Below are 27213 nucleotides of genomic sequence, written 5' to 3'. Positions count from 1 at the left end.
ACCACCATGCAGCATATTCAGTTTATACTTTTTTGAATTAATCTGCCTTTTTGTGAGTTGTCATTTGCATAATCTATATTCCTGGTTTGCACAGGTTTCCAAATACCTATGTCATTATGCACTTGTTTGTATGTACTGCATATGATGCTATTTTGACCCTTGCACAACCCCACTTTCTGTGTCTTTGAATTGCCCACACTGTACGCTTTGATACCACCCATAGTAATTTACACTGCACAATGCTCTACATGTCTATGCATTACAGAAAAGATATCAAGTTTCAGATTGTGTTAGAAATTATTCATAAACATTCTTACAATGAATCAAAAGCCTATCTTTAATGAGAAGCCATATGTTGAAAAACTTAAGATTTTAATGTTTTAGATTTTGGACACTAACATAGTCACACTGAAAACAAAATACATTTGAATTTGAATTCGCTCAACGTTTTCTGGAATTCATAAATTCCAACGCCTTGGCTCAGCTTGTCCACACCTCCACCAGGGGCAGCAATATCCTGGACCTGGTCATTACCAATATGGGTAACCGGTGTTCCACACCAGAGGTCAAGTCCTCGCTGGTCAGATCCGACCACAAGCTAATCACCCTAGACATCCATATCCCACCCCCACCCCCGATTAAGGAAACCACTATCAAAAACTACTCCAAAACCAACTTCATGCTTCTAAAGACAGAAGTGTCAAACTTCATGACACCCATGCAGAAGAAAAATAGAGGTATGACTGCTGAATCTTACACAAATGCACTGTATAAGCACATACATGAGTGCATGGATTGTGCCATCCCCAACAGAACCAAGAAGCTATCCTCCAAAAAAAGGAAGCCAATCTGGTGGTCCCCTGCCATAAACAAACTCTACAATAGAAGGAAGAAGCTGTTGCAAAAAAGAGTGAAATCCTAAAATTGGAGGAACTCCCTGGTCAGCCTCAGCAAGAAGCTGAGATCCCTCATAAAATCCTACAAAGCCAGTTATGAAAATAAAATCATCACTGATTCCAAAGACAACCACAAAGCATTCTATGGCTATGTCAAGAGTCTCAATGGCAACACTCAGATCTGCTCTGAGCTACAGCACAATTGGCACTAAATATACAGAACCAACCAATATTACCAACATCCTGGCAGATAGGTTCAGTGCTAACTTTACCCCCCTCTCACCCTCCAAAGGGCCCATCTTAATACCAGAAGAATGCAAAGCCCCTGTAATCATGGATGAACAAGTAAAGAATGCACTCTCCAAAGCCAAGAACAGAGCAAGCATGGGACCAGACAACATCCCAGGCTGCGTACTGCACGAACTACAGAACAAACTGGCACCCTACCTAAGTACCATAGTCACCTCACCTCAGGCTATGTGCCTACTGAATGGCGCACAGCAACGGTTATCCCACTCCACAAAGGGGGTGCCACCATGGACACTGGAAACTATCGCCCCATTAGCCTGATGAGCCTGGTATGCAAGTCCATGGAACATATCATCTTGGAGCTTATAAACAAAGACATAGGTAACCTCCAAACCCTGGACCCCACTCAGTTTGGGTTTGTAAATGGTAGATCATGTCTATTAAACCTGATTGACTTCTTTGAAGCAGTCACTAGAGCCATAAATGAGGGCAAGGTAGTGCACACAGCCTATCTTGACCTCACCAAGGCTTTCGATACCATCCCCCACTCTGGAATTATAGATAAACTCACTAAACTGGGCATAAATCCCTATGTCACAAGATGGGTGGCCAACTGGCTCACTGACAGAATCCACACAGTAAAAGTAGCTGACTTCCGACTTCAGACCAGTGACGAGTGGAGTACCACAGGGTTCGGTCTTGGGTCCTCTCCTGTTCGGCATCTACGTCTCTGAAGTGCAGGCCAACACAGAAGGTCTTTGGCTAACAAAGTTTGCAGATGACTGCAAACTACGAACAATAACAGAATCACCTAATGATGTAGACATTCTACAAAAGGGCCTCATAGAGACAGATGCTTGGTGTCAAAGTCATGGCCTCAAGCTCAATGCCAAGAAGTGCATTGTCATCTCCTTTGGGAAAAACTCGGTACCATGAACTACCACATAGGCGGTAGATCACTTAACACTGAAAGTGTGATAAGAGACCTCGGGGCACAAGTGGACAGTCATCTCTCCTTTGATAACCACATTGCCACAGTGGTCAGGAAATCTTTCTACGTGGCACACCTCATCACAAAAGGGTTCTCCTCTAGAAAAAGGGAGGTCATTGTTCCTCTCTACTCATCCCTCATCAGACCCATTATAGAGTACAATGCCCTGTTTGGCATGTATCTCAAAAGACACCTACAACAACTGGAAAGGCCACAGAAATACCTCACTAAGTGGATTACCGGCCTCAAACAAATGCCATACGCAGACTGAGTCAAAAAACTCCAGCTCTACTCTGTCGCATATCACCTACTCAGAGGTGATCTCTGCCTAACATACAAAGCCATGTCAAACCCAGAGCTGTTGGACATGCGACACTTAAAGAAATCCCAGTCTCTCCGAACTACATACTCCTGTGACCAAAACCTTGTCACTACAATAAACAGAAAATGTTGGAGGGATAGATTCCTGTCCAAAACACTTCCCATACTTTGGAACAAAGTACCCATTCATGTCAAGCAAAGCTCCTCATTGGCCCTCTTTAAGAAAAATATTGACGACTGGATGGGAAACAGAAAATAAACCCCGGGGATCACTTCTGTGGCACTACTTGACAGGGCCACAGGAAAATAATTTTCTTGGGTGGCGAAAGCCAGGGAACCCTTTTGGCTAGGCTTATATAGGCCCCAGGGCCGATAGCCTAGCACCTACTTATGAACCTATGAACCTATGAGAAGCCAAATGTTGAAAATGTTAAGATTTTAATGTTTTAGGTTTTGGACACTAACCTAGTCACACTGAAAACAAAATACATTTATTTTCTGATGAAGTTCTGTTCTTGTAACTCTGAGCAGATTTGCATAGTTAATAAGTATTTCATTTTTTTATATTTTAGACATCATTTAAATTTACTTACATATTATTATGAACAATAGCAAATAAAAACTAGGTCATCTGTTAATTAGAGAATACTTTTTACATCTGAACTCTAAATCATTTAGGGCAGATCAGCTCAAAAAAAGAAGTAAATACTTGTGAATCAATGCATTCCACATAAACATTGTTTTGTCCCACATTAACATCTGTACTTTATATACTAACTTTGAAATTCACCATTGAGCAATTTCTTAATTATAATCCAAATGGAAATCATTACGTATTTTCTGAACTAAGACTGTTTCTCAGAATCTTTTCATACAATGACCATTCATGAACAAAGACCACAGAAAATTTTTAACAAAATGTTGATTATCAAAGCTTTTTGACATATTAAAAAGGAAGGAAAGAGGAAACACTTATCTTCTTATCTTTCAAATGGAAAAATTGTAATCTGCTGCAAAAAATGCCTTATAATCTAGCTTACCTTAAAAGTTCTTGGCCTATACTTAATACATTTGTTATCTGGAAATGGAGATCTGCAGGTTATTGTCATTGCACTTTGAACTGTGTGGAAACTAAGCATAAATGACATTAAACTGTAAATGATCACTTCTTTTTTCATATGTTTCAAATATGTGGTATAAGAGAAGCAACAGATGCTGAATCCAGTTAAACCATCAGTGGTATTTAATTGCATGGAATAAATATGTTTGCAGGCTACTTTGTGAAATGAGAATTTATTCACATACCATTTCAAATGATTGAAAACAGATGATGACGTGGTACTTAAACAATAATAATAACATATTTATTTTGGGGAGAAAGTCCTTCTTCTTGTAAGCACGTTACAGTTCCACTTGCATCTGTCTATTTATTATAACCAACTATGGCAATATTTGCGGGTCAGTGGGATGGAGATTTCTCCCATTATAATAACTATCATAAAGGAGTCAGGAAAGCCTTTCTTTCCATACGCAGGGAATACTGAAGTAGCTGAGAAGCATTGGAAACAAAAGCCACAAAATTCATATCACATGGGATCAACCATTATCAACAATTCAAAGAATAGATGCAAGAAAACCAGATATAGTAGTCCATGAAAAAAAGACAAAAGTAGCACTGATCATTGAAATTGCTACACTCAGTGATTATAGTGCCTTACATACAGAGAGACACAGAGTCATAAAATACCAGGATTTTCAGGCAGAAACAAGGGCAATGTGGAAGAAGGATACACAGAAAGTTCAATTAGTAGTAGGAGCAATGAGTCTCATAAAAAATAATTTACAATTGTATTTAGATATGCTACCTATACATGTAACTCTGTATGAAATGCAGAAGGAGTCAGTTCTGGGCACACTGCGGGTGCTGCAAAGAGCACTTTTGGCTAACATCAAAGACTGAAACAATACTAATTTAATGAACGTTAATCATACTTTGACTTAGGAATGGGTTCTATTCTCATCATGGTATTAGAAGCCCAAAAGACTAGGAGAAATTAAACCGAGTCAGGATCTTCACACTTAACCACTAATGAAATGGATTATTCCCAATCGCTTTTTACACCACCATCTCTATGTATGTGCTTCAAGATTTATGTGACTGTTTAGCTACAGTTTTAACCCTGGAGGCATGGCAAGAGGGTCTTCTTGTCTAAATGGAGAGATTTCACAAAGTAGCAAGATTATTACTCTTAACAAAGGAAAATTGTAAATGTTAGGTGTAATAATGCACAACTGAAGTTAATGTCTAGATCTACACTTTCTGTAATAGGAGCCTCCTTAACAGAATATTACTGGACCATGTGGCCATTTACTCTTTAAGATATTATCTTCTTTTTCAAGTAGCAATAGGCCAGTCATTCCTGGGGTGAATTTATTTGTCATATTCTTTCTTATAGGACAACTGTGTGTCACATCACTTGAGCTAGAGAGGAAGTTTGTTCCAGAGAAGTGGCTGTCACCCTGTGACAAATCTGACCACTGTTATTTATTTCTTGAAGCAGGTTCATATTTCTGTTATTAATGCTCACAGATTGATTTTTGGGGAAATAAGATGTCTTAGACTGCCAGATCCCAGAAGGCAAGGCACATATCACCCCTAAGGAGTGTCTGTATGACATTAAACATAAGGACAAGGTCTCTAGCCTCCACACTTAGTTCAGGTCCTTTAGTCCTATGATCTTTTTTGTCAGAAATCTTTGTGGTCTCTCTAACTTCTTGATATGTTTAGTAAGATACATCCCAAATGGAGCATTGTATTTGGTATTGGTCCTGATAAGTGGAGAAAACAGAGGGATCAGGACTTCTCTGGAGCTAGAGGAAAAAACGTTTGACATTAGCTGTGATAGACAGAGGGTTCTCCTAATCACTATCACATGATACTCAAAGGAGAGGGGTTGTCTACTCATGTTCTAAGGTCTCTCACAACAGCTTCATTTTGGAATAGGGTGTTTTTATACTATAACCTAAGTAGAAGGTTTATTTGCCAAATGCAACAATATTGCATTTTTTAGCATTTAGTTTTAGCCCATTTTCAGTAAACCAGTTATTAACATAAGTAAGGTGACTTTGTAATTTCTGCATATCAGGAAGGGATTCAACTATAACACTCTGTTTACAAACATTGACAAAATTGGTTAACCAGAGTTCTTGATTTTAAAATATGATCTAATGAAGCTCAGTAAGTAGACAGAAGTATTTATCATACATGAATAAAGCTTTGCTATTTTGTGATTAAGTCTGATTTTTTTTTAATTTGATTCTTGACTTGGATATCAGAGAAGTATACGGCAAACAGCAAAGGTCCTAGCATGGAATCGTGTGGTTTCCCACTGGTTACTTTCATACCCTAATCATATGAATTTGATTCCACAGTCAATTAGCTATCAATCTGCTAACAAAGGGATTGATTTTGGAGTGCATTTATAACGCTGGAATGTGTTGCAAGGACAGCATGTATGTTATCAAGTCCCATAAAGGATGTTTTTTGTTTTAGAAAATATTTTTAACAAGTGTTCCGTAGGAATATTTGAGCTTGCTATAGATGTCTATGATGTGAAGTTAACACTGAATTGGTTTGTGAGTATATTTGTGTTATCCATTGGACCAGAGTAGGTAGTCTCATTCTGAATGAGTTCATAGCAAAGTTGGGTGTTGTTTCATAGCCTCTAAACATAAGTAGAGAAAGACTTGTGATTATCCTTAACTTCTGATACTAGCCTATGTTTACGGGAAGCCTTGGTTTTTCTGATTGCATTTTTCAGTACCTTGGATAACCTTTTAATGTTAACCTTGTTTTGTGCGTCTTTATGTTTGCTATATATTCTAATGAGCTTTTTTCTCTTATTCTTTTATTTATTTTTGCATGTGACCACAATGCTGGTTTGCTGTTTCCTTTTCCTTTTATTTAGTTTTGCTAAGGACTGACATATGTTCTAGGTGAGCATAGAATTTATTTGCATAACTACTAGCTGTGTCTGCATTTCAGGGGTACAGTTATATTTGAATTTAGAGAGCTTACCATAAAACTGTAGGAAGCTTGTACATTTCATGTCTTTAGAAATTGTGATGTTTACTTTAGCTGGTTTATGGATTTTGAAAGAGAAGGTTACAAATTAGTAGTCAGACTTGATTGTGAGATAATGTCACACATGTAAGGACTAAATCAAGAACATGTTCACCTCTGGTAGACTCATTAACTATTTGGTCCTGGGAATCCTTGTTTATGAAATTGAGGAATTTGTGAATGTGGTCTACATTTGTGGTATGGGTCTCCCAATTTATCAGTGGTTGGTTAAAGTCTCCCAGGATGAAGGAATTTTTATGCACAAGTTATACATTTCAATAAAAGATAGATCATCCTTAACACTTTTTATATTTAGGGCACACATTTCCAGATAAAGTTTTTTTTTTTTTTTTTTTACTTTGGTAATAGGTAATACAAATCATGAGGCAAAATGTCACTTAGATGATGCAGTATCATACCTCTCAAAACTACATATTTTCACAGAATGTCCAGAGTTTTGCCTCATATCGCTGGTCTATTTTTCATAAAATTGTGGTTTCTGTCAAATTAATAGCAAATCATTAATGATTGAAGTTAGAAAATAATGACTGCCATACGAGTTTCAGACGTCATACCCTTCAGAAAATTCCTGCTAATGGAAAACCAATTATTCCATCAACTTTCTACATTTGTAACAAAAATATTTAAAAATGTCCCTATTTGGGGGCCTTTATCCAACTTTTATGTATGGTTTTATGCAGATACCTTGCTCTTAAGAGGTTGAGAGGTATATGCATGTATTATTTCATTGGTAAAACAATTATTTCAAAAAGGATGTTTTGGTAAAAACTGAGAAGTAAAATCAGCAAGGAACAAGAATGAAATCACTTATTTTTCTTTCTTCTCCTAATGAAAGCCATGTCAGTAGATAACAAAGCAAGACTGATAGAACTTCACCTTCTGTTAGCAGAGACAACAGCCATTTTGGGGGAGGGTCCCCAAACATTCACAAGCAAACCAAAATATATAATTCCTCTCTGTATTTACCCTTGGGACTCAAAGCCAGGACAAAACCAACAGAGGGTATTTTGATAAGATTCCTCATAAGATTTAATAATGTTAGTGGCACAGCAGGTTTTAAAATTACTTCTGATATTAGTAGGTTGTGGCTTCTACTGCCACTCTAGTCATTTGGATTAATTTTCCAAAACTGACACTTTAGTATGGTGCCATCCTTTAGATGAGATATTAAACTGAAGTACCACCTGCCTCAGTTGTTGGTAGCTCAGGTAGATGTAAAAGTTTCCATGGCACATACTGGCAAAAATGAGGAGGGTGTTTTTTTTTTATTAAATAGTCTGGAACAATTAGAAATATACAGTACAATGAATATGCATACAAATAAATAAATAAAACAAATGCTACCCCTCTGTATCTACCAGTTATACAACCTCAAGTCTCTCATGAATGAAGGCTATACCTAGTGTGACTAACCTGGTCAAGAAAAAGTAAATATATAAATAAAATTCATCATCCACCTCAGCTGGCTTCTCTTGATCCAGAGCAGCATCAGATGTACTTTCAGCTTTTCTGTCCTGGCTCACTGAGCTACTCATCCACTAGACCTGGTGATCATGTAGAAAAACTCCATCTGCAGTATGACAATCCAAATTAGAATTATTGTATTCAGTACCCAATGCTCGGGAATGAAAGATGAGGAAGAGGATGGCATAGAGTGGCCAACAACTGAGAGATTTGTCTGAGAACTGCACTCCTATTTTACTACTATACATTCAGTTCAGCAAGACTGCAGCTGCTGCTACTCAATGTTAGCTCTCAGTCTCCTGTTAATCCCCTCTCTTTCTCTTGAACAAGATTTAAAGGCACAGACCGTTAGTTAGTGCAGCTACATCCCTACCCACACACCTAAGTACAGCAATCAACTCTTTTCTGTGAGAGTACTATGATCTCACAGCTAGAGGTGTTGGCTTTTATCACAGGCACATTGCAGTCAACAGAAAAAAATCACTTGACTATATGCTGATAATCACGGTCACCCTCCTATCCTCAGCTGCATGTTGATATCCTTTCCATAAAAATCACAAATTACAATTAAATGCTAGCTCAGTTCTGGTAGCTTTCAAAGCTGAATGAGTAAAAGTTTTAATATCAGTCAATCAGGCTTTGCCTGGCTCTATGGCATGCAGGTATAAACCCTAACTACAGCTCACATGACCCCAGTTCCATTAGTGGTTTGTGTGGTGGGGGGCTAGGCAGAGGAGGACGGAAGTGAGAAGGTAATGACACCTTACTCATCCTAGGGGTGGAGGTATGGTGTCGCACTGTAGGCAACTGTCAGAGGAAGAGCATCTTCCAGACAGCAGTAGTTGGGGCAAGCTGAGGGGGTGGTGGTGATGAAGAGGGATGGGAGAAGGACATAGATAGTATGACAGACAGAGACAGGAAGACAAGACACCAACTAGAATATTTGTTATACTCTCTGTTACCTTGTACTTCCTACTCTCTCTCTCTCTCTCTCTCTCTCTCTCTCTCTCTCTCTGTCTCACTGTCGCTTTGCTTCATCTGTACTCCTGTAATTTTCTGGAAGTCCATTAGCAATTCATGTCAACATTCAGCACTGATGAGTGTTTATTTTCCATTCATTTTAATTTGTGACAACCATTTATGTAATGCTAATATGTTGTTTTCACTTTATTTGATTTCTTTTTTTCTGTGTAGTTAATTATGGTTATCTGCTGAAAAAGCAATGGCTGGATGCATAGGGGTTAATCTATAATTAACTTTCAGTACAAATAACAGATATTTTGATTATTCTCTGCCATGGATACTGCTGTGAGTGAGTGAGTGCATGAGCGAGTGATTCAGTCAGTAAGTGAGTGAGTGAGTGAGTGAGTTACATCAGGGCATATATTCCAAGCATATATAACCCAAAACTAATTGAAAATATAAATCAGAGTACACCTGATAACTCTGTCAAGAAAAGTACACATTACATCCATAATGTAAATGTATACACCATTGTGCAGAGGAAAATTGTGATACTGGCTCTTACCATGGATGCCGCAATGCCTGATCACAAGTATATCTTTTTGCAGGGTCTTTCTCCATCAACCGTGCTATGAAATCTTTTGCTGAGGGGAAGAAATTGGTCATTAAGATTTTTAACATAATACATTTCACATTTTAGCAATTATATTTTAAAACTTAATAAACAATAGCATAACAAATAAACTACTTTTAAAACAAAATAGTTACAATACCAATCTTCAGACTAAAATGAATGTGTTATACCTGTTCTGAGAAAATTGTACCTTCATTTTATTATAAGAACACTTTCAATAATAATCTTTTTCAGCTTATACATTTCTTTGTAGTTCTTTCATAAACCATGTTTCACCACTCCGGTGGCATACAGTTATAAAGCCCTGACTACAGCCCTGGCAACCTGGTTTTGATTAGTAGCTCAGGTGACTGACAAACAACCAACTCAGGGATGGGCATTACCATTCTGGGGCAAGTGGGTGGGTCCATGAGCATCTAGAGTATCGATCCTTGGTGAAGGCTGCGGATAGCACTAGGTAGTCATGCCTACAAGGAGGGATTAAGGATGGAAGCAAGGCTGAGCTGCTGTAGAAGGAAGGGCAAAACACTGCACATCTCCACTGCACGCCCACCCCTCAAAATAAAACCATGGATCTGCACTAGGGAGAAGGAACAGTGGAAAGTGCAAAATAAAAGTCCACCACCACCCTGGACTGATGTACAGACATGCTGAGACTCTGGATACCTCATTCTGCAACCAGCTCCAGCACATACACTGGAATGAAAGTCCAGAGAGTGGAGGTCAGCAGCTGGCAGACCTGACACAGACAGACGCCAGGGTGCCAGGCTGGTAAGAATGAAGGGCGCAGGAGGGGAAACAAAAAAATATTTATAATAAAGCATGCCTTAATATAACTTCTAGATTTAACATGCATTATTTTAAAACACTTCCTTTTTTTATTTGAAAGGTTGAGGCTGACTTTGTTTGATATCATTTGTTACTACACTGCTTTCATTTCATTTCCATACAATGCATACATTAATTTTGACTAAATCAAACAAACTAATGCTTATAAGCAATTATTCACTGATTTAATAAAATGCTATTCATAATGGTGCACTAAATTAACACTTTCTGCTAGTGCACAACCTAAAAATGTCACACAAGCAGATGGTATAGTTTAACAGCGGTACTTTATATTAGAATTATACATACGACTAATAAATAATCAGTTGAAATGACATGTTTTCTAATATAAAAAGGATACAGTCAATAGTATCTCCATAGGTATATCACTGTAAAAGCATACTGTCATTGTACCAATGAATTATGTGATATATTGTCACTGAAAAAAATGTTTGCAACATATTCAAATGCTTCTTTACCAGAGTCTGAAATGTCATCCCAATATGGAGAATCAAATTCATACTCTGCCTTCAAAATCTGTTCAAAGAGTTTGGAGTCATTTTCATCATAAAAGGGAGGATACCCACACAGCCTGGAGATGAAAGGAGAACTTGTTTAGTATTTGATAATAATGCTATTTACTGAGCTATGTTTTATGCAGAAATACATTTATAGAGTAAGAAATACAAGCTAATGTCATTAATGTAATCTAAAAATGTATGTTTGTATAAACAAAGAAAATTTCAGAAATAGAAATGAAATTCTTTTGAATATTTTTGCTTTATTTGGCTTTGACCTCAGTGCTTCTTTGTGTCAGACTGAAAAACAGTTTGTTTCTTTTAGCCACAGTTTTATTTGCGCAATAAAAATTTCCCCAGTTTGCTTTTCTTCATACTTTGCTTTGTACCAAGATGGCCACTCATATACTCACCTTTCTAATTTTAGTTACCAGAATCCATGTCCTGATCATAAAAAAAAACTAAAGATACAATTTCATTACATTCACAGTATCATAATGAAAGACTGCAGTGTGTGTACAGAAAAAAGGGAACAAATGCTTGAACAGATAGGAAAATTATATTTTCTTAAAAGTGCCTATTGTTAAATAAAAATAAAGGATCTTAAACAGGTTGGCCTTACTTTTCTAACCTCACTAATCCTATTATACTGCTTAGTTGTTTCTATCTCCTTTCATCATATCCAGTTTATGATCATAGGGAATCAGAACTTATTTTGGCAAGCAGAAAGTGTATGGCAGAAACAGAACTTGAACAGAATACCAGTCTTTTAAAAGACACATTTATACTAATACACACTACACCAGCAGGAGAAATTTAAAAACTGTCAGTTCACTCAAAGCAGATCTTTGGAATGTGGGAGGAAAATGAGTCCTCCAAAAGAAAGTGGATAAAGGAGTGTCATGCAAAGGAATGCCATGCAAACCCTACACAGAATATTTCCCAGCTGGAAATCAAACCAGGGTAACAAGTGCAGTGAATTGTTAATGCTGACCCACAGGGCACTATGCCATCTGTTTAGTAGTTAACGCTGCTGTTGTTCTGCACGTTACTCTTTGCACTTAGATTGCCTTTTTCTTTGAGTAACAGCTTTAAAGGTAGTGCTGGCAGTTTGTAGTGTGTGTGTGTGTGTGTGTGTGTGTGTGTGTGTGTGTGTGTGTGTGTGTGTGTATATATATATATATATATATATATATATATATATATATATACAAGGATGGGTGAGACCATATCACATGAATTAATATTCCAAGCCACACCTACCTCTGAATACAAGATACTATTTTGACAAACGTGTGGGTTAACTCACTAATATAAAGGGCCCTCAGGTTTTTGTCATTATTCAATTTATGTCAGTTTCTGGATCTCAGAAAGAGACATTTGATAATGATACTATTATATTTTACTTACTTTGGCAACATTTTAAGCTAAAAATAAATACATTGGCAGCATTTATTGAAAGTAAAAAAATCAACTGATGTAATAGCAAAGTTATGCAGTGCTGCCAATAACAAAACTGAAATTGAAAGATTTACTCACTTAAACTGTGGAGTATATTTACTTAGACTTGAAATATGAACTGCCACAAATTTTAAGAAATAATACTGTTTCAATGCAAGTTACACCACAGACTACAATTGTATTTATTCACTAAAACATCACTCACTTTTTTTTTTTTTTATGCATGGCAAGCCATGTACTATACAAAGAACAATAAATTAGTGCCAGGGTTTAACCACACAGGTTCACTCTCAAGGTAATGCCACTCAGACCAATAAATCTGTGATTAAAATAAATGTATTATCCCTTGTGGTCCTTGCTGTGATGAAATGTTAATATAAATTATACTATATTCCTTTATCTAGCAACCAGAATTATAGACATGTATTAGAAAGAAAGACAGCAAGCTATTGTCAGAGCAGTCACATATAAACTGTGGTATTTTACTATACTTATTTTATATCAACAGCAGTCACACTTGCATTAATGGTATCTGCATGCTGCTGATGTTCAGATGCTCTTCATGTTTCACTGTTGCAGTCATCACCTGTGGGTTATCCCTGCTGTGGTAGCCCTCGGCCGGCCCGAATACCAGAGTCAGAGTTTTTCTGTGTCAGCTGCTGTTGCCTATAGACTGACGTCAGGTCGTCAGTGCTATAAAGCAAGGCAGTTGATGCCATTACATCAGTCTTTCTTACCGTGGAGCCCATAGCAGAAGCAGTTCGCAAGTGTGGCAGTCGGTCGCTACCAGAGTTCGGATCACAGCTGAAAATGTCTAAAGATAAGTACCCCATTGGGGATCTATTTTTCTTGCGCTAACCGATGTCCAAAAAGGTTAACAATTGTCTTGCCTGTGGAAAGCAGATCCCACACCAAGACTTCCATTCATACTGCATCACCTCTTTAGGCCCAGACCACAATGTCGCCCATTGCTGGTTCTGTGCCCCCTTTAATGCAAGGCCCATTCATCAGAGAGCTCTTTTTGTAGACAGCTATTTTCATCCTCCATCTTCTCATATGGCATCGATCAGCCAGCAATCCGTACAGCCTCCTAAAAAGCGTAGGGATAAAGATAGAGACAGACCTCACAAGGCTAATCCTTCCGATGACTCTTCCGCTAAGCAGGTCGTCAGGTCTCCGGAATTCAGTGAGGTGCTTTCACAGCCCCTGATGACAAATGCAATTGCTATGTAGGCCTCTACCGAGACTCTTCTGGAGGCCGGTATGCCACAGAAATCTGCTTCCTCTTCAGAGCCTTTGGCTGTCTCTACCTTGGTTGGGTCCGGAGCCACTAAGCAGGCACCATCTTCCGAGGTGGTCTTTCACACTACCAGTTCCAGTCAGAAACTGACGTCTTCACTCCCAACTACCTCTCAGACTGATGACTTCTCTTAGGCCTAGAAGCCAGGCCACCCCTAGAAAATCTACCTCTAGCCACCATCCTACTCCCACCCCTCCACCCAGGAACCAGGGTCTCCCCTTCATCCACCACCTCACCTGGCAGACCATCACCACTGATGCCTCAGACATCACTTGGGGCGCCCACCTAACAGGCAGGTGCACCCGAGGTCTTTGGGATGCCCAACACCTTCCCTTGCATATCAACCAGAAGGAAATGATTGCAGTGCAAAAGGCACTGACAAATGTGATACCCCCTGGCAGACCATTTAAGCGACACTTAATGGACCCCCACGAATGGCAGCTCCACAAAAAGATCTTTGTGCAAGTCACTCAAGTGTGGGGAAATCCAGAGGTGGATCTCTTTGCTTCGCACCTCAACCATCAGCACAAGGGAATACCACCACCTGGCATGGAAGATGGATGCCTTGACCTTCCCATGGAACTCCCTCTTTGTGTGTGCTTCCCCCCTCTGCCTCTTATTCCCAAGGTACTCATCAAGATAAGGGTGGAGGGGCCCAAGGCCATCCTCATTGTTCCAGATTGGCCCAGACAATATTGATACCCCTTGATGCGCAACCTGACATCACATCCTCCCAGGCAGCTTCCCCAGATCCCAACCCTCTTGACTCAAGCTGGGGGGGGGATGCTGCACCCAGATTTTCAGACTCTCAAGCTATCAGCATGGCTGATATTCCCAAGGTAAGGGAAGGGCTTCTGCTAAGCAAGCAGGTCCTAGACATTATCACAGAGGCCAGAAGGCCCAACACCAGAAGATCTTATGCAGGGAAATGGAAAAGATTTTGCTCCTGGTGCCAGTCCAGAGGGGCCAGTTCCTCACAACCTTCTCTCCCTCTTATCCTGGACTATCTAGTGGAATTACTTAATAGTGGCCTCTCATTCTCCTCTGTTAAAATCCATGCCTCAGCCATTTCAGCTCAGTTTAATACAGACCAGCCCCTGTTCTCTCACCCTTTGATTGGAGCTTTTCTCCCCGGGCCTCTACTGAAAATGGACATGTATCCAGCTAGACTAGCCAGGTCAACAAATGTAAAATAAATAAATAAATAGATAAATTAATAAGCAATTCCTCAGAGGGACTTCCAATATCAGACCTCCCACGCCAGCCTGGGATCTTAATTACGTTCTGGAAAAACTAACCTTAGCACCCTTTGAACCTGCTGCTTTAGCAGAACTGAAATTCCTCTCCTAGAAGGCTGCTTTTTTGCTAGCTATCACGTCAGTCAGAAGGGTTTCTGAACTTCAGGCACTGATGGCCATTGAGCCCTTCATCATTTTCCATGCAGACAGGATTTCCCCTTAGAACTTACCTGTCCTTTATGCCTAAGATGATATCTAATGTGACTCTCAACCAAGCCATTCATCTGCCTACCTTCTTCCCGAACCCTCAAAACAAGGGTGAAATAATTCTGCACTCCCTGGACGAAGACAAGCAGCTCAGATACTATCTGGACTGTACTAAACCCTTCAGAAAATGGACCAACTTCTTGTCAGTTTTGTCTTAGGGGGAGAGGGGAAGCCCATTTCAAAGCAGACTATCTCTAAATGGATATAGCACTGTATCCATTTCTGCTACAGATTTCATGGGAAACCTCCCCCTAAGTCTATTCATACCCATTCCACTAGGGCAGTCTTCACTTCCACAACATTCCTCAGAGGAGTTCCCACCAGGGACATCTTGGAAGCTGCCACCTGGACCTCAGTCCATACCTTTACAAAGCATTACCGCCTTCCTCTTTTCTCTAAAACTAGGGCAGGGTTTGCCTCTGCAGTACTGCAGGGCCTCCTTACCCATGCCTAGGTCTCTAACTAATCCTGCCACCCCTCTCTTCAGCTTTGGGAATCTTCCCACAGGTGATGACTGCAACAGTGAAACAGGAAGAACATAGTACAGTTGTGTACACTTACCACAAATTTAGATGTTTGAGTGTATTCACAGTTGCAGTTCTGGTTTCCCTCCCTCATATCCTCTTTCATTAGGGAGACATAAGCTTCTTGGGATGGTTGTTAACCACCAGGACCACTTTGCCATATTTCCTGGGGCATCTGAATGGTTAGGGCAAGAAAAAACTGATGTAATGGCATCAGCTGCCTTGCTTTATAGCACTGACGACCTGATGTCAGTCTACAGGCGACAGCAGCTGACGCTGAAAAACATTGACTCTGGTATTCGGGCCGGCCGAGGGCTACCACAGCAGGGATAACCCAAAGGTGATGATTGCAACAGTGAATACACTCGAACATCTACATTTATGGTAAGTGTACACAACTGTACTTTCTGGAGGTTTATAGCATTAAAAGTTATCTTTATTTGAAGTGGAAGGAAACTCTGTGCTTGGCCATCTATCACTAAGTTTTATAAACATCTATTAGAAGAAGAGAACAAAAGAAAGTGTTCTTTGATCAGAAACAGCAGGGAACAGTTCTTCCCTTTCTTTGAACACAATAAATAATTTCCTGCATACTGTTTGCCAGGCATCATCTAAATGTTTATGTTTCCACTGTCATTATAAACCATACATGGAACTTTTCATGGAGTATTGATTACTGGTAAGAAGAAGGAAACAAAACAAAGGCTAATAAATGACATAGCAACAAACAGTGAAATGGAATAGTTGGTAAAAGACTATCAGCTGGTTGTCACACAAATAAAGACGAAAACCTTCTTGGACAGGAAAATTAAACTGTGAATTTCATGAAATAGGCAGAAAGCTGAGCCCTCATATCAGCACTGACTTTGACCCACTCTAAATGTTCTTGCATTTTTTATGTTTGTGTAGAGGGCAATGTTCCTAGTAAAAGTTACTCGCATAGATCACTGATGTAACATGAAGACTGATATTCTGTCTTGCTAAAACCCAAATTAATGATATATAAGTGCCAAGTGGACAGCCAGTATGGGATCAAGTGCTTTCACTAGGGATACTACTCATCCAAAGGAGCTGAAAGTCATAACATTCACACTGGAATAAATCTATAATAAGTCAAGGACCTTGATTCCCACAGCAGCTGTAATGTCTGATGGACATCACCAGATGAATACAAACAAAACTGTAGAGAAGAAAGATGTCAAGCTGATGGGATGGGGTGACTGCCAAGCACAGTTCAATGCTGTCCTTTAGATGTGATAGTGATGGGGTTCCTTCAAGTGATAGCTCTGTATTTTGCATGAAAAAATGCCATCTGAGATGGTACCTAAACAAAAGCAGTTCCAGTCACATTATTATTTAAGTCAAATGGCTTTATTAAACAACAATGGTAAAAAATTGCTACTGTACAGTAAAGAGCTGGGATTTGAACCATAGTACAACATGAGCTGCTTTTGTTTGAATATCACTGATTTGTCATTGGGATCAGTTTTTCTGCTGTTTAGCTGTTTTTTAAAGTGGAATCAAAGATGGCATTTTATCTCACCCTAGGAGTTTACAACAGTAATAAATGCAAATAACCATGCCATGACATAGAGGAATAAAGCCTGACTATGACCCAGGTGACCCAGGATGTATGAAGGAAAGCAGGGGTAGGATGGGGATGCCTAGTATGGAGGGAGGGTGTACACCTGGATGCTCTTCTTGTTAGATCTCTGGTGGATGTTGAGGACATTTAAGAGGGCATTATCCTAAGTGGGACCAGGTGGGGGGCATCGGCTGAGTCAACATAGAGCTGGAACAATATTCAGTACGCCCCCATTGCACTTCTGTCCACTGGATGTGTGCAGGCATGAGCAAAGGGAAATGGGATGTTAGAACTTAATCTAAAATTACCCCTTGGCAGCAATATGATGAACCACATTATCTCGATCTCCTCATGTGCATGGCCAGAGTAAGACTGGGGTGGATTAGGAGAGCCCATTAGTGCTGGTGGAATAGGAGAAGTACTAGTGGCAGATAATGGTTAGCTCCAGGGCTGAAAACAACTGTAAAAAAAAAAATAATAATAAAATAAATGCACATGGTTATACTTCTTAGATACTTCTGCCAATCACCAGCTGTATACAAGAGACTTGGGGGTCCAAATGGAGAGCTAAATAGTCAGCAAGCAAAGGAGAGTAGTAGTGCTGAAAATGAATTCATCCTCAAGTCTTGATGAGTACCTTCACGAGGTGGACCCTGTTTTTCACAAGATCTCACCAAGGTGACACTGATATATAAACTGCATTTGTATAGCACATATCATGGACAGAAGAAAGTCAAAAACAAAAAAGATAGCTGGGTGCACAAGACCCAGCATAGAAAAGTGCCCAGTCCTGGTAGGCACATTGGTGCCAGGACTGGAAAAAATGATAATGTGAAATCCTAAAAATATGATATGGAAACATTCCGATAATGGGGCCAGGCCAGGCCCAGGGGGAGGATGCCCCCCCACCCCCATTGTAGCAGGAACTATTAGTCCACAAAAATCACAAAAACTGATAGGCCAAAGAAGAGCCATAAAGAAGATAGAGTAGACTATTGAGGATAACAAATAAATTATGTATTGTTGCTATTATGCAAAAAATCTAGCATTTCCAGACAGAGGATATACAAAAAGATTAAGAGATAAATTAGAGGAAAGAAAAATAATTCCACAGGAAAAACTGTCAGAAGCTTCAAATCAGAATTTGTGTTCATTAATACAACAGATTTTTGAAAAACAGTATATAGATCAAGAAACTTTGATCTGTTTGGAAAAAGAAGCATCTGAGGAAGTACAAAACTAGAAACAACAAAACCTAGATATTTTTGAAAAGTATGAAAAAGAAATATGGACATGGGAAAGAAAGAGAGATTTGATATAGTGTAATATTTATGCAAAGGAGAAAGCCAAATTAATTAATATAAAGAAGGCAGAACCAAAGATATTTGAAGAGAAATACAAGCAAAGGCATCCAGATATGGAAAATTTCACAATAAAAAATAATAATATCACAAAGATGGAATGTAGAAAAGAAGATTAGTAAAGTAGAAGTTAAAAAAAATAGAAGTTGAAGTTATGGAATGCCTGCAAAGTGAAGGATTTATTGTAGAAAGTAAGGAGAAGCCGGAAGATCAGGAGACATCTGAAGAAGAAATATGGACACGGGAAAGAAAAAGAGTTTTAATATAGTGTAATATTTATGCAAAGAAGAAAGCCAAACTAACCAACATAAAAAGAGCAGCACCAAAGATATTTGAAGAGAAATACAGGCAAAGGAATCCAGATATGGAAAACTTTACAATACAAAAATTAAGAAAACAAAGAGCAAAAGTAGAAAAGGAGATTAGTAGTGGAGAAGTTAAAGAAACAGAAATTGAGGTTATGGAGCACCTGCAAGGTGAAGGATTTTAGTGTAGAAAATCAAATGCAGAAAGCACCACAATGGGATAAAGCAATGGATATCCAAATTAAGGGGAAACCAGTGGAAGAGTAAGCAATTGGTCAGGTGCCATATCAAGATATTTTGGAACCTTCCACAGGAAACCAGTATAAACGTCCACTTGAATGTAAACAGCAAGGGAAGGAACAGGAAACTCTGATGCAGTCAATGTTGAGGCGTGATAGGCCAGTGAGTTCCCATATGACAGAGCAACAGATGACACAAGCTGAAATTGAAGAGAAGGTGTCACAGGAAGATGCTATAGAACTTTTTATAGAAGGCCCACAGGAAATGGAAAACAAGGGATGTGCCCTCAGTTTTGAAGACAATGAGCTAAGAGAAATGTTGCTTGATTTAATAGACATAAATAGATGGATCTAGGACGTTTGCTCATTCGAGCATCCATAATAACCGAACAAACTTTAACGAAAGCGCTTTTATCGAAAAAGCGTTTTCGTTAAAGCATGTTACAAAAAAAACAAAAAAACACTACATTGACATTTTAGCAGAGGGGCTTCGCCACCCTGTACCCCCCATGTGGGGGGCTGTGCCCCCCTACTTTAATATTCTCCTTCCGAGACCGCACTACAGTGGGGAAAAGGGAAATTTTCCTTATCAGTACCGCAGTACGGCCTCAGCAACAGGCATACTTATGCGAAAGTGCTTCTTCGGTGAAAAGCACTTTCGCGTAAGTATGCCCAGCCATTTGGGTTTCGGTCGTTTGCTTGTGGGGAAAAGGGAAATTTCCCTTACCAGTACCGTAGTACGGCCTCAGCAACAGGCATACTTATGCGAAAGTGCTTCTTCGGTGAAAAGCACTTTCGCGTAAGTATGCCCAGCCATTTGGGTTTCGGTCGTTTGCTCATTCGAGCAAACGTCTGGAACCCAGATAAATATATTAAGATCAGCAAAAGAAATAGACTGCAGAAGGTCAATAAAACCCCAAAAGTCAGAAGTCTGATAAAACAAATGAACACAGTAATTAGAACTGTCCACAGAGATCCATGTGATATAACAGAAGTAAACAGGATACATTATTGTGCAGCTAAATTAATAACTGATAAAGTTTTACCACAAGAACACAGGGCAGTGAGGAAAAAGAAGGGAAGAAATTGAATACCATCATGGAAGTATCAAATAGAGAAAACTATAAAGCAATTAAGACAAGGTGTGTCACTGTTGGAAGACTATAGAAGAGGGAATAGATCAACAAAAATACTAAGGATAGATGTGATAAAAGCAATGCACAGTATTAGAACAAACCAGGATCTATCATGCACTATCACAAATAACAAGCTACAAATAGCACAGGCAGAAAAACTTAGAGGATATACAGATAAATATAAAGGAAAAGTAAAAAATAAGCAATTTACTGATGACCCAAAAAAGTTTTATAGAAAATTGGGGAAAAAGGTAAAAGGAATTGAACGACCACCAAAAAAGAAGAAACGGATGCATTTTGGAGAAGTATCTATGAAGATCCTGTGGAGCACAACAAAGGTGCTAAATGGATAAAAGAAGTAAAAGAAAGAATAAGAAGTTTAAAGGTACAGAATATTAAATGGGATAAAGTAACAGCCAGACAGATTGAAACAAAGTTAAGAAAAGCCATTAATTAGAAAACCCCAGGCCCAGATACAGTACCTAACTTTTGGCTAAAAGTCTTAACATCTTTGCACAAAGATTAAGCCATGAGTGAGAACTATTTATAGGCGCACCCCGAACAGACACTAACCTGGCTAACAACAAGTAAAACAATGCTCCTACTTAAGAGTGAACCTGCAAGCTACCCCAAAAACTACCAACCAATAACTTGCCTTCTGGCAACATGTAAACTATACACGGGAATTTATGCTGACAAAGTTTACAGTCATTTAGAAGAAAACTCAATTACGGTAGTAGAACAAAAGGGCAATAAAAGAAAGTCATATGGTGCAAAGAATCCTTTGCTGTTAAATAAAGTCATAGTGGAGAAAATACAGTTGTGTGCATTTACCATAAATGTAGATAGTCAAGTGTATTCACTATTGCAGTCATCACACTTGGGGTTATCTGCCTGCCGGTAGCCCTCAGCCTGCCCGAATACCAGAGTCTTGGGATTTCTGCGTCGGATGCTGTCACCTCTTCCATGACGTCAGGTCATCAGGGGTATAAAACAGGCAGCCGATGCCATTACATCACTTTTTCTTGCCCCAAATGTTAGGAGCCCCCCAATAAGAAGCTAGTATATGGTGTGGAACACCACCAGTAAAACGTAAATACCACTGCCTTTAAAAATGGCCATAGAAAGGATAGATAGAAGGACAGAGAAAACCAGGGGGCTGGAGGGAGGGAAACCAGGACTGCAACAGTGAATACACTCAAACATCTACATTTATGGTAAGTGTACACAACTGTACTATGTTTTTCGTGTTTCACTGTTGCAGTCATCACACTTGGGTTGATTCCCAAAGCTGAGGAAGGGTGGAGGCAGTCAAGAAGTGTTAGGCCTGGCTAGCAGGCCTTGGAGGACTGCTGTAGCAAATCCAGCTCTTGATTTAGAAAAAATAGGTAAGTGGTCATGCTTGGTGAAGGTGTGTACAGAACTCCAGGTTGCAGCTTTGAGAATGTCCCTGGTAGGGACTCCCCTGAGAAATGCTGTAGAGGTGGAAGTAGCCTTAGTGGAATGTACTCTGATCCCCTGTGGGGTAGGTTTTCCATGGTGCTTGTAGCAGAAATGGATGCAGTGTGCTATCCATTTGGAAATGGTTTGTTTTGAAATGGCCTTGCCCTCTGCCCCTGTAGCAAAGCTGACTAGCAGCTGGTCAGATTTTCTGAAAGGTTTAGTCCTGTCAAGGTAGAACATGAGCTGTCTGTGCATGTCCAAGGAGTGCAGGATCCTTTCCCCTTTATTCTGAGTATTAGGGAAGAAGGTTGGTAAATGGATGGATTGGTTTAAAGCCACACTGGACACCACATTAGGCATAAAGGACGGGTTAGTCCTGAGGGAAACCCTGTCAGCATGGAAAATGATGAAGGGTTCCACAGCCATTAGTGCCTGTAACTCAGACACTCTTCTTTCTGAAGTTATGGCTAAAAGCAAGGCCATTTTCCAAGAGAGGAATTTTAACTCTGCTGAAGCAGCAGGTTCAAAAGGGGGAAGCGTGAGCTTTTCCAGTACAAAGTTACGGTCCCAGGCAGGGGTGGGTGCTCTCCTAGGGGGCATTAAGTTGTTAGTCCCTCTCAGGAACTGTTTGATGAGAGGGTGAGAAAATAGAGGTGGCTCAGTATTATAATGAGCTGAGATGGCAGAGGCATGAATCTTAATGGAGGAGAAGGATAGTCCTCTGTGGAGTAGCTCTGCTAGGTAATCCAGGATTTGAGGTAAGGAGGGCACTGCTGTGTCCCTTCCTTGAGACTGATTCCAAGAACAATATATTTTCCACTTTTCAGCATAGGATTTCCTAGTACTAGGCCTTCTGGCCTCAAGAATGATGACCAGCACCTGTTTGCTGAGGGTTGCTGGTGGTATATTCAGAGGATAAGCCAGGCTGCAAGGTTTAGAGATTTTCAATTGTGGATGCAAAATCTGTCCCTCTTGTTGAGAGAGCAGGGAAGGTGTCTGATGAAGGTGCCAGGGTGGCACTGTTGTCAGACTGCATAAGAGTGGGTACCAGTGCTGGCGTCGCCAGTCTGGGGCAATAAGAATTGCCCTTGGCCTGTCCTGTTTGATCTTGAGTAGTACTTTTGAGAAGAGGGGCAGAGGGGGAAAGGCATAAATTGAGAGGTTTTCCCATTTGAAGGATAGGCATCCACCTTCCCTGCTGTGAGGGTTCCTGGTGCAGAATTTGCTCAACTGATGGTTCTCGGGGGAGGCAAAGAGGTCCACCTCCGGTGTCTCCCACCGCTGGATTAGAAGGTCGAAGGTGCTGGGCTCCAATTTCCACTCATGTCGGTCTAGGAGATTTCTGCTTAAGTCATCTGCCAGTAAATTTTGTTTTCCTGGCAGTAACTGAGCTTGTAGATGCACTTGGTTACTCAAGGCTGTGTTCCACAGGGTCATGGCAAACCTGCAGAGTGGGTAAGAATGGGTTCTCCCATGCTTGTTTATGTACCACATAACTGTGGTGTTGTCTGTTTTTATCAGCAGCTGTCCTGGAAGGATTAGGTATTTGAAGGCTGTCAGAGCATTCTGTACAGCTAGCATCTCTTTTTGATTGATGTGCAGGAAAATTTGTCCTGGGCTCCACTTGCCCTGAATGAATTTGCCTGCCATGCGTGCCCCCCATGCATAGTCCGATGCATCTGTTGTCAGGGTTTGGGCTGCGAGGGGTTGAGTGAAATGCAGTCCCTTGTTGTGGTTGCATGCTTCTGCCCACCAAAGGAACTCTGCCCTTAGACAAGGTATGATAGGAATGACTGTTTCCAGGTCCTGAGAATGTTGACAGCAACGACTTTTTAAGTACCACTGAAGTTTCCTCATATGCAGTCTTGCATATGGAATTAGCAGAATGCATGAGGCCATGAACCCTAGGGCTTGCAGTATTTTCCTTGCAGATAGCTGGGTTTTGGTGGCCATTTGTTTGAAGTAGTTGGTCAAACAGACCTGTTTTTCTGGAATAAGAAATGCCATCTGGGAAGCTGTGTTCAAGCTTGCTCCCAGGAATACAATTTTTTGACTGGGCACCAGTTGTGATTTATTTTCGTTGATGGTGCACCCCAATGAAGTTAGGAGTATTTTTACAAATGCCAGGTGCTGAAGGAGCAATTCCTGACTGTCCGCCTGAATCAGGCAATCGTCCAAGTATGGGAAAATTTGGATATTTCTCTGCCTGCAGTATGCAATGGCTGGAGCCAGGCACTTTGTGAATACTCTGGGCGCAGTAGATAAGCCAACGGGAAGTACAGAAAATTGATAGTGCATACAGCCTGCCCTGAAGCAGATATTTCCTGCAAGACTCCCTTGTAGGGATGTGCAGATAAGCTTCTTTTAAGTCCAGGGTGACTAACCAGGCATCCTTGGCTAGCATACAGAGAAGCTGTTGCAGGGTAAGCATTTTGAATTTTGGTACCACCAGAAAGGTGTTGAGAATTGATAGAGCCAGGATTGGGTGCCAAGAGTCCTCTTTTCTGGGCACCAGGAACAGTCTGGATAGAAACGCTGTCCCCTTTGTTCTACTGGAACAGGTTTAATAGCCCTGATATTGAGCAGGGAAAGTACTTGCTTTTGTGCCTCTGCCCACTGGTTTGGAGGAAGGTCTGGAAACCCGCTTGAGGTTGGCAGTGAATGGAAGTAGAATCTTTACCCCTGGGATACAATGTTTAGGACCCATCGGTCCAGAGTAATGGACATCCAGTTTTTTGCATGAAGGGCAAGTTTTCCTCCTAGGGGCACAAGTAATTGGGCAGGGCTGGGAAGGATAACTGAAAAGTCATTGTGAACTTTTTCCATAAGGAGGTGGATTACCACTCCCTGTTTTTGAGGTGGGGCACTCCATTGTTTAGATCTCTGCATACCCTGAGACTATAGTCTGGGTGGTCTGTTTCCCCTGGGTTTGGACTGAGAAGGCCTGGAAGGGGCTGGAAAGGACCAGTTTTTAGAAGGCCAATGCCTACTGAATCTAGGTGGCTGCACTTGTAAGAATTCTTTAACAGTTTGCATAGATTTAGCTTTTTCTTCCATCTTTTTAAGAACCTCTTCTGCTTTGGTGCCAAACAAACTGTCCTTATTTAAAGGAGCATCTAGTAATTTTGATTTGACATGATCTGGTAAGGTTTGTTCCTTCAGCCAAGCATGCCTTCTCCTTATAGACCTAGTGACTGCAGCTCTGCAAGATGCTTCTAGGGCATCAAAGCCACACTGCAAAGTATGCTTACTAACTTGGTTTGCAGAATGCATTAACTCTTGTAAATCTTTATTTTCTGCACAATCAAGAAGTAACACCATTTTTTGTTTAATTAGTTCCATAATATGTTGCTGGTACTTCACCATGTAAAACTGGCAATTCAATGCCCTGATGGCAAGAGTTGCAGAGGTATATACCTTCTTACCCCATCTGTCTAAAGCTCTGTAATCCCTGTCTGAAGGGGTAGGGTTTTTGGCTGTAGTAGCCTTAATATCTTTATGTCCCTGGGAAATGGTTTCTGGATCCGCAGTAGGTTTCTTAAAGAGAAATTTGTGAGAATCAGGTACTCTGTAGTACCTGTCAGGTTTTCTAGGGGTCAGTGGAAAAGTGTCTGGAGTAAGACTGGATTCCATGAATACATCATCTACAACATCCAGGACAGGGGGTATAGCTAGAGGCCTGTGCTGAGGCAACTCTAAAAATTCTCTGAGTCACTTTTTGGACTGAGGGTAGTCCTGGCATTCCCAGCAGAAATGCTGTCTCAAAGTATGCAAGGTTTAACCAAAAGAAAAATCCTCTGGAGGGGAGGCAGAGGGAATGGATTCCTCTGCATCTGAATCCTCATAGGTTGATAAGGGTATGCTCTGGTAATCAGAAGGGTCAGAATAATCAGACTCCTGGTCTGTAGAATCAGAATGAAACTCAATTCTTTGTCTCTTAGCAGGGGAAGGCTGGCTTCCCCTAATTAGGGTAATAACATCTTCAGCCATTCTAAGCATTTGTTTTTGTGACACAGGAGCTTGAGCATGTGCTTTGGTCATCAGTTTTCTAGGCGTAGTGGAAACTCTGGGCCTTAGAAACTCAGTAGTTTTAGCTAAAAATGAAGTTGTCAGTTTAATTTGAACATCAGTAGGTCGGAATACACCCTCAGAAGCAGGTACCTGCACAGTGGCTCTGGACCCATCCAAGGTAGAGACATCCGCAGGTTCCATAGTCGAGGAAGCATCTTGCGGCATACCGGACTCCGAATGGGTCTTAGCAGAGGCCTGCGAATCTGTAGAAGCGGGCATCAGGGGCTGCAAAGGCAGCTCACTGAGTACCGGCGGACTGGCGACTAGCTTAATGGAAATGCCGTCGGCAGTTTTGGACCTATGCGATCTGTCTCTGTCTTTATCTTTACGTTTTCTCAGATGATTGGTAGTTGGATGGCTTATCGAAGCCATTTTGGAATATGGAGAATGAGAGCGAAAGAATTTAGTGACAAAGATAGCCCGATAACAAATGGTTCGGGCATTAAACATAGCACAAAACTGACAGCGAGGGACGTTGTGGACTGGGCCTAAACAGGTGACGCAGTAAGAATGAAAATCTCTGTGAGGTATTTGCTTTCCACAGGCAAGACAATTGTTAACTTTTTCTGACATCGGTTAGAGCAAGAAAAAAGAATCCCCAATGGCGTACTTAGCTTTAGAAGACTTTAGGTTTGAAACTCGAAAAATGAAAATTTCATGCAGCGGCCGACCGGCACTTGTGAACTGCTTCTGCTTTGGGCTCCTTCTTGGCAAGAAAGACTGATGTAATGGCATTGGCTGCCTGTTTTATACCCCTGATGACCTGATATCATGGAAAAGGCGACAGCATCCGATGCAGAAATCCCAAGACTCTGGTATTCGAGCCGACTGAGGGTTACCTCCAGGCAGATAAACCCAAGTGCTATGACTGCAACAGTGAAACACAAAGAACATCTGTTAAAATGGGTAGAATCTAAGTATGGCATGGATTGACTACAAAAAAAGCATTTGATAGTATCCCACATTCATGGATAAAAGAGTGCTTAAAATTGTATAAGATACACCCTATACTGATTGATTACATTACAGTGATCATGAAAAAGTGGCAGACCACTTTGCAATTAAGCCGTGATAAAGGACAAATTATTATCCCAGGGATAACAATTCAAAGGGGGATATTCCAGGTTGACTCTGTCACTGTTGCTATTCTGTCTTGCCCTTAGCCCATTAAGCTGTCTACTTAACAGCTTAGGCCATGGTTATAATTTGGCTCCGAGATAACAACAATAATTTAAAACTGTATAGCTCATCAGATGAGGAACTGAAAGGTTGTCA

At 40.4% G+C, this 27213-nt stretch overlaps 1 protein-coding gene across 1 annotated transcript in view; it reads right to left on the bottom strand.

The window, feature by feature from the left end:
* CAMK1D (calcium/calmodulin dependent protein kinase ID) overlaps positions 1–27213 on the bottom strand; it is a 2521771-nt gene that overhangs the window by 44226 nt on the left and 2450332 nt on the right. Inside the window, exons 7-8 of the mRNA XM_044088260.1 lie at positions 10970–11082; positions 9594–9672 (exon numbers count right to left, since the gene is read on the bottom strand). Of these exons, the coding sequence (XP_043944195.1) occupies positions 9594–9672; positions 10970–11082 (192 nt within the window). The remainder of the gene's footprint in view (positions 1–9593; positions 9673–10969; positions 11083–27213) is intronic.

This window comes from Protopterus annectens, chromosome 11.part0, assembly GCF_019279795.1.
Source record: "Protopterus annectens isolate FY-2018-M chromosome 11.part0, PAN1.0, whole genome shotgun sequence".
NCBI lineage: Eukaryota > Metazoa > Chordata > Ceratodontiformes > Protopteridae > Protopterus > Protopterus annectens.
Note: the sequence above shows the minus strand (reverse complement) of the source record. Positions and strands in the feature narration are given on the sequence as shown.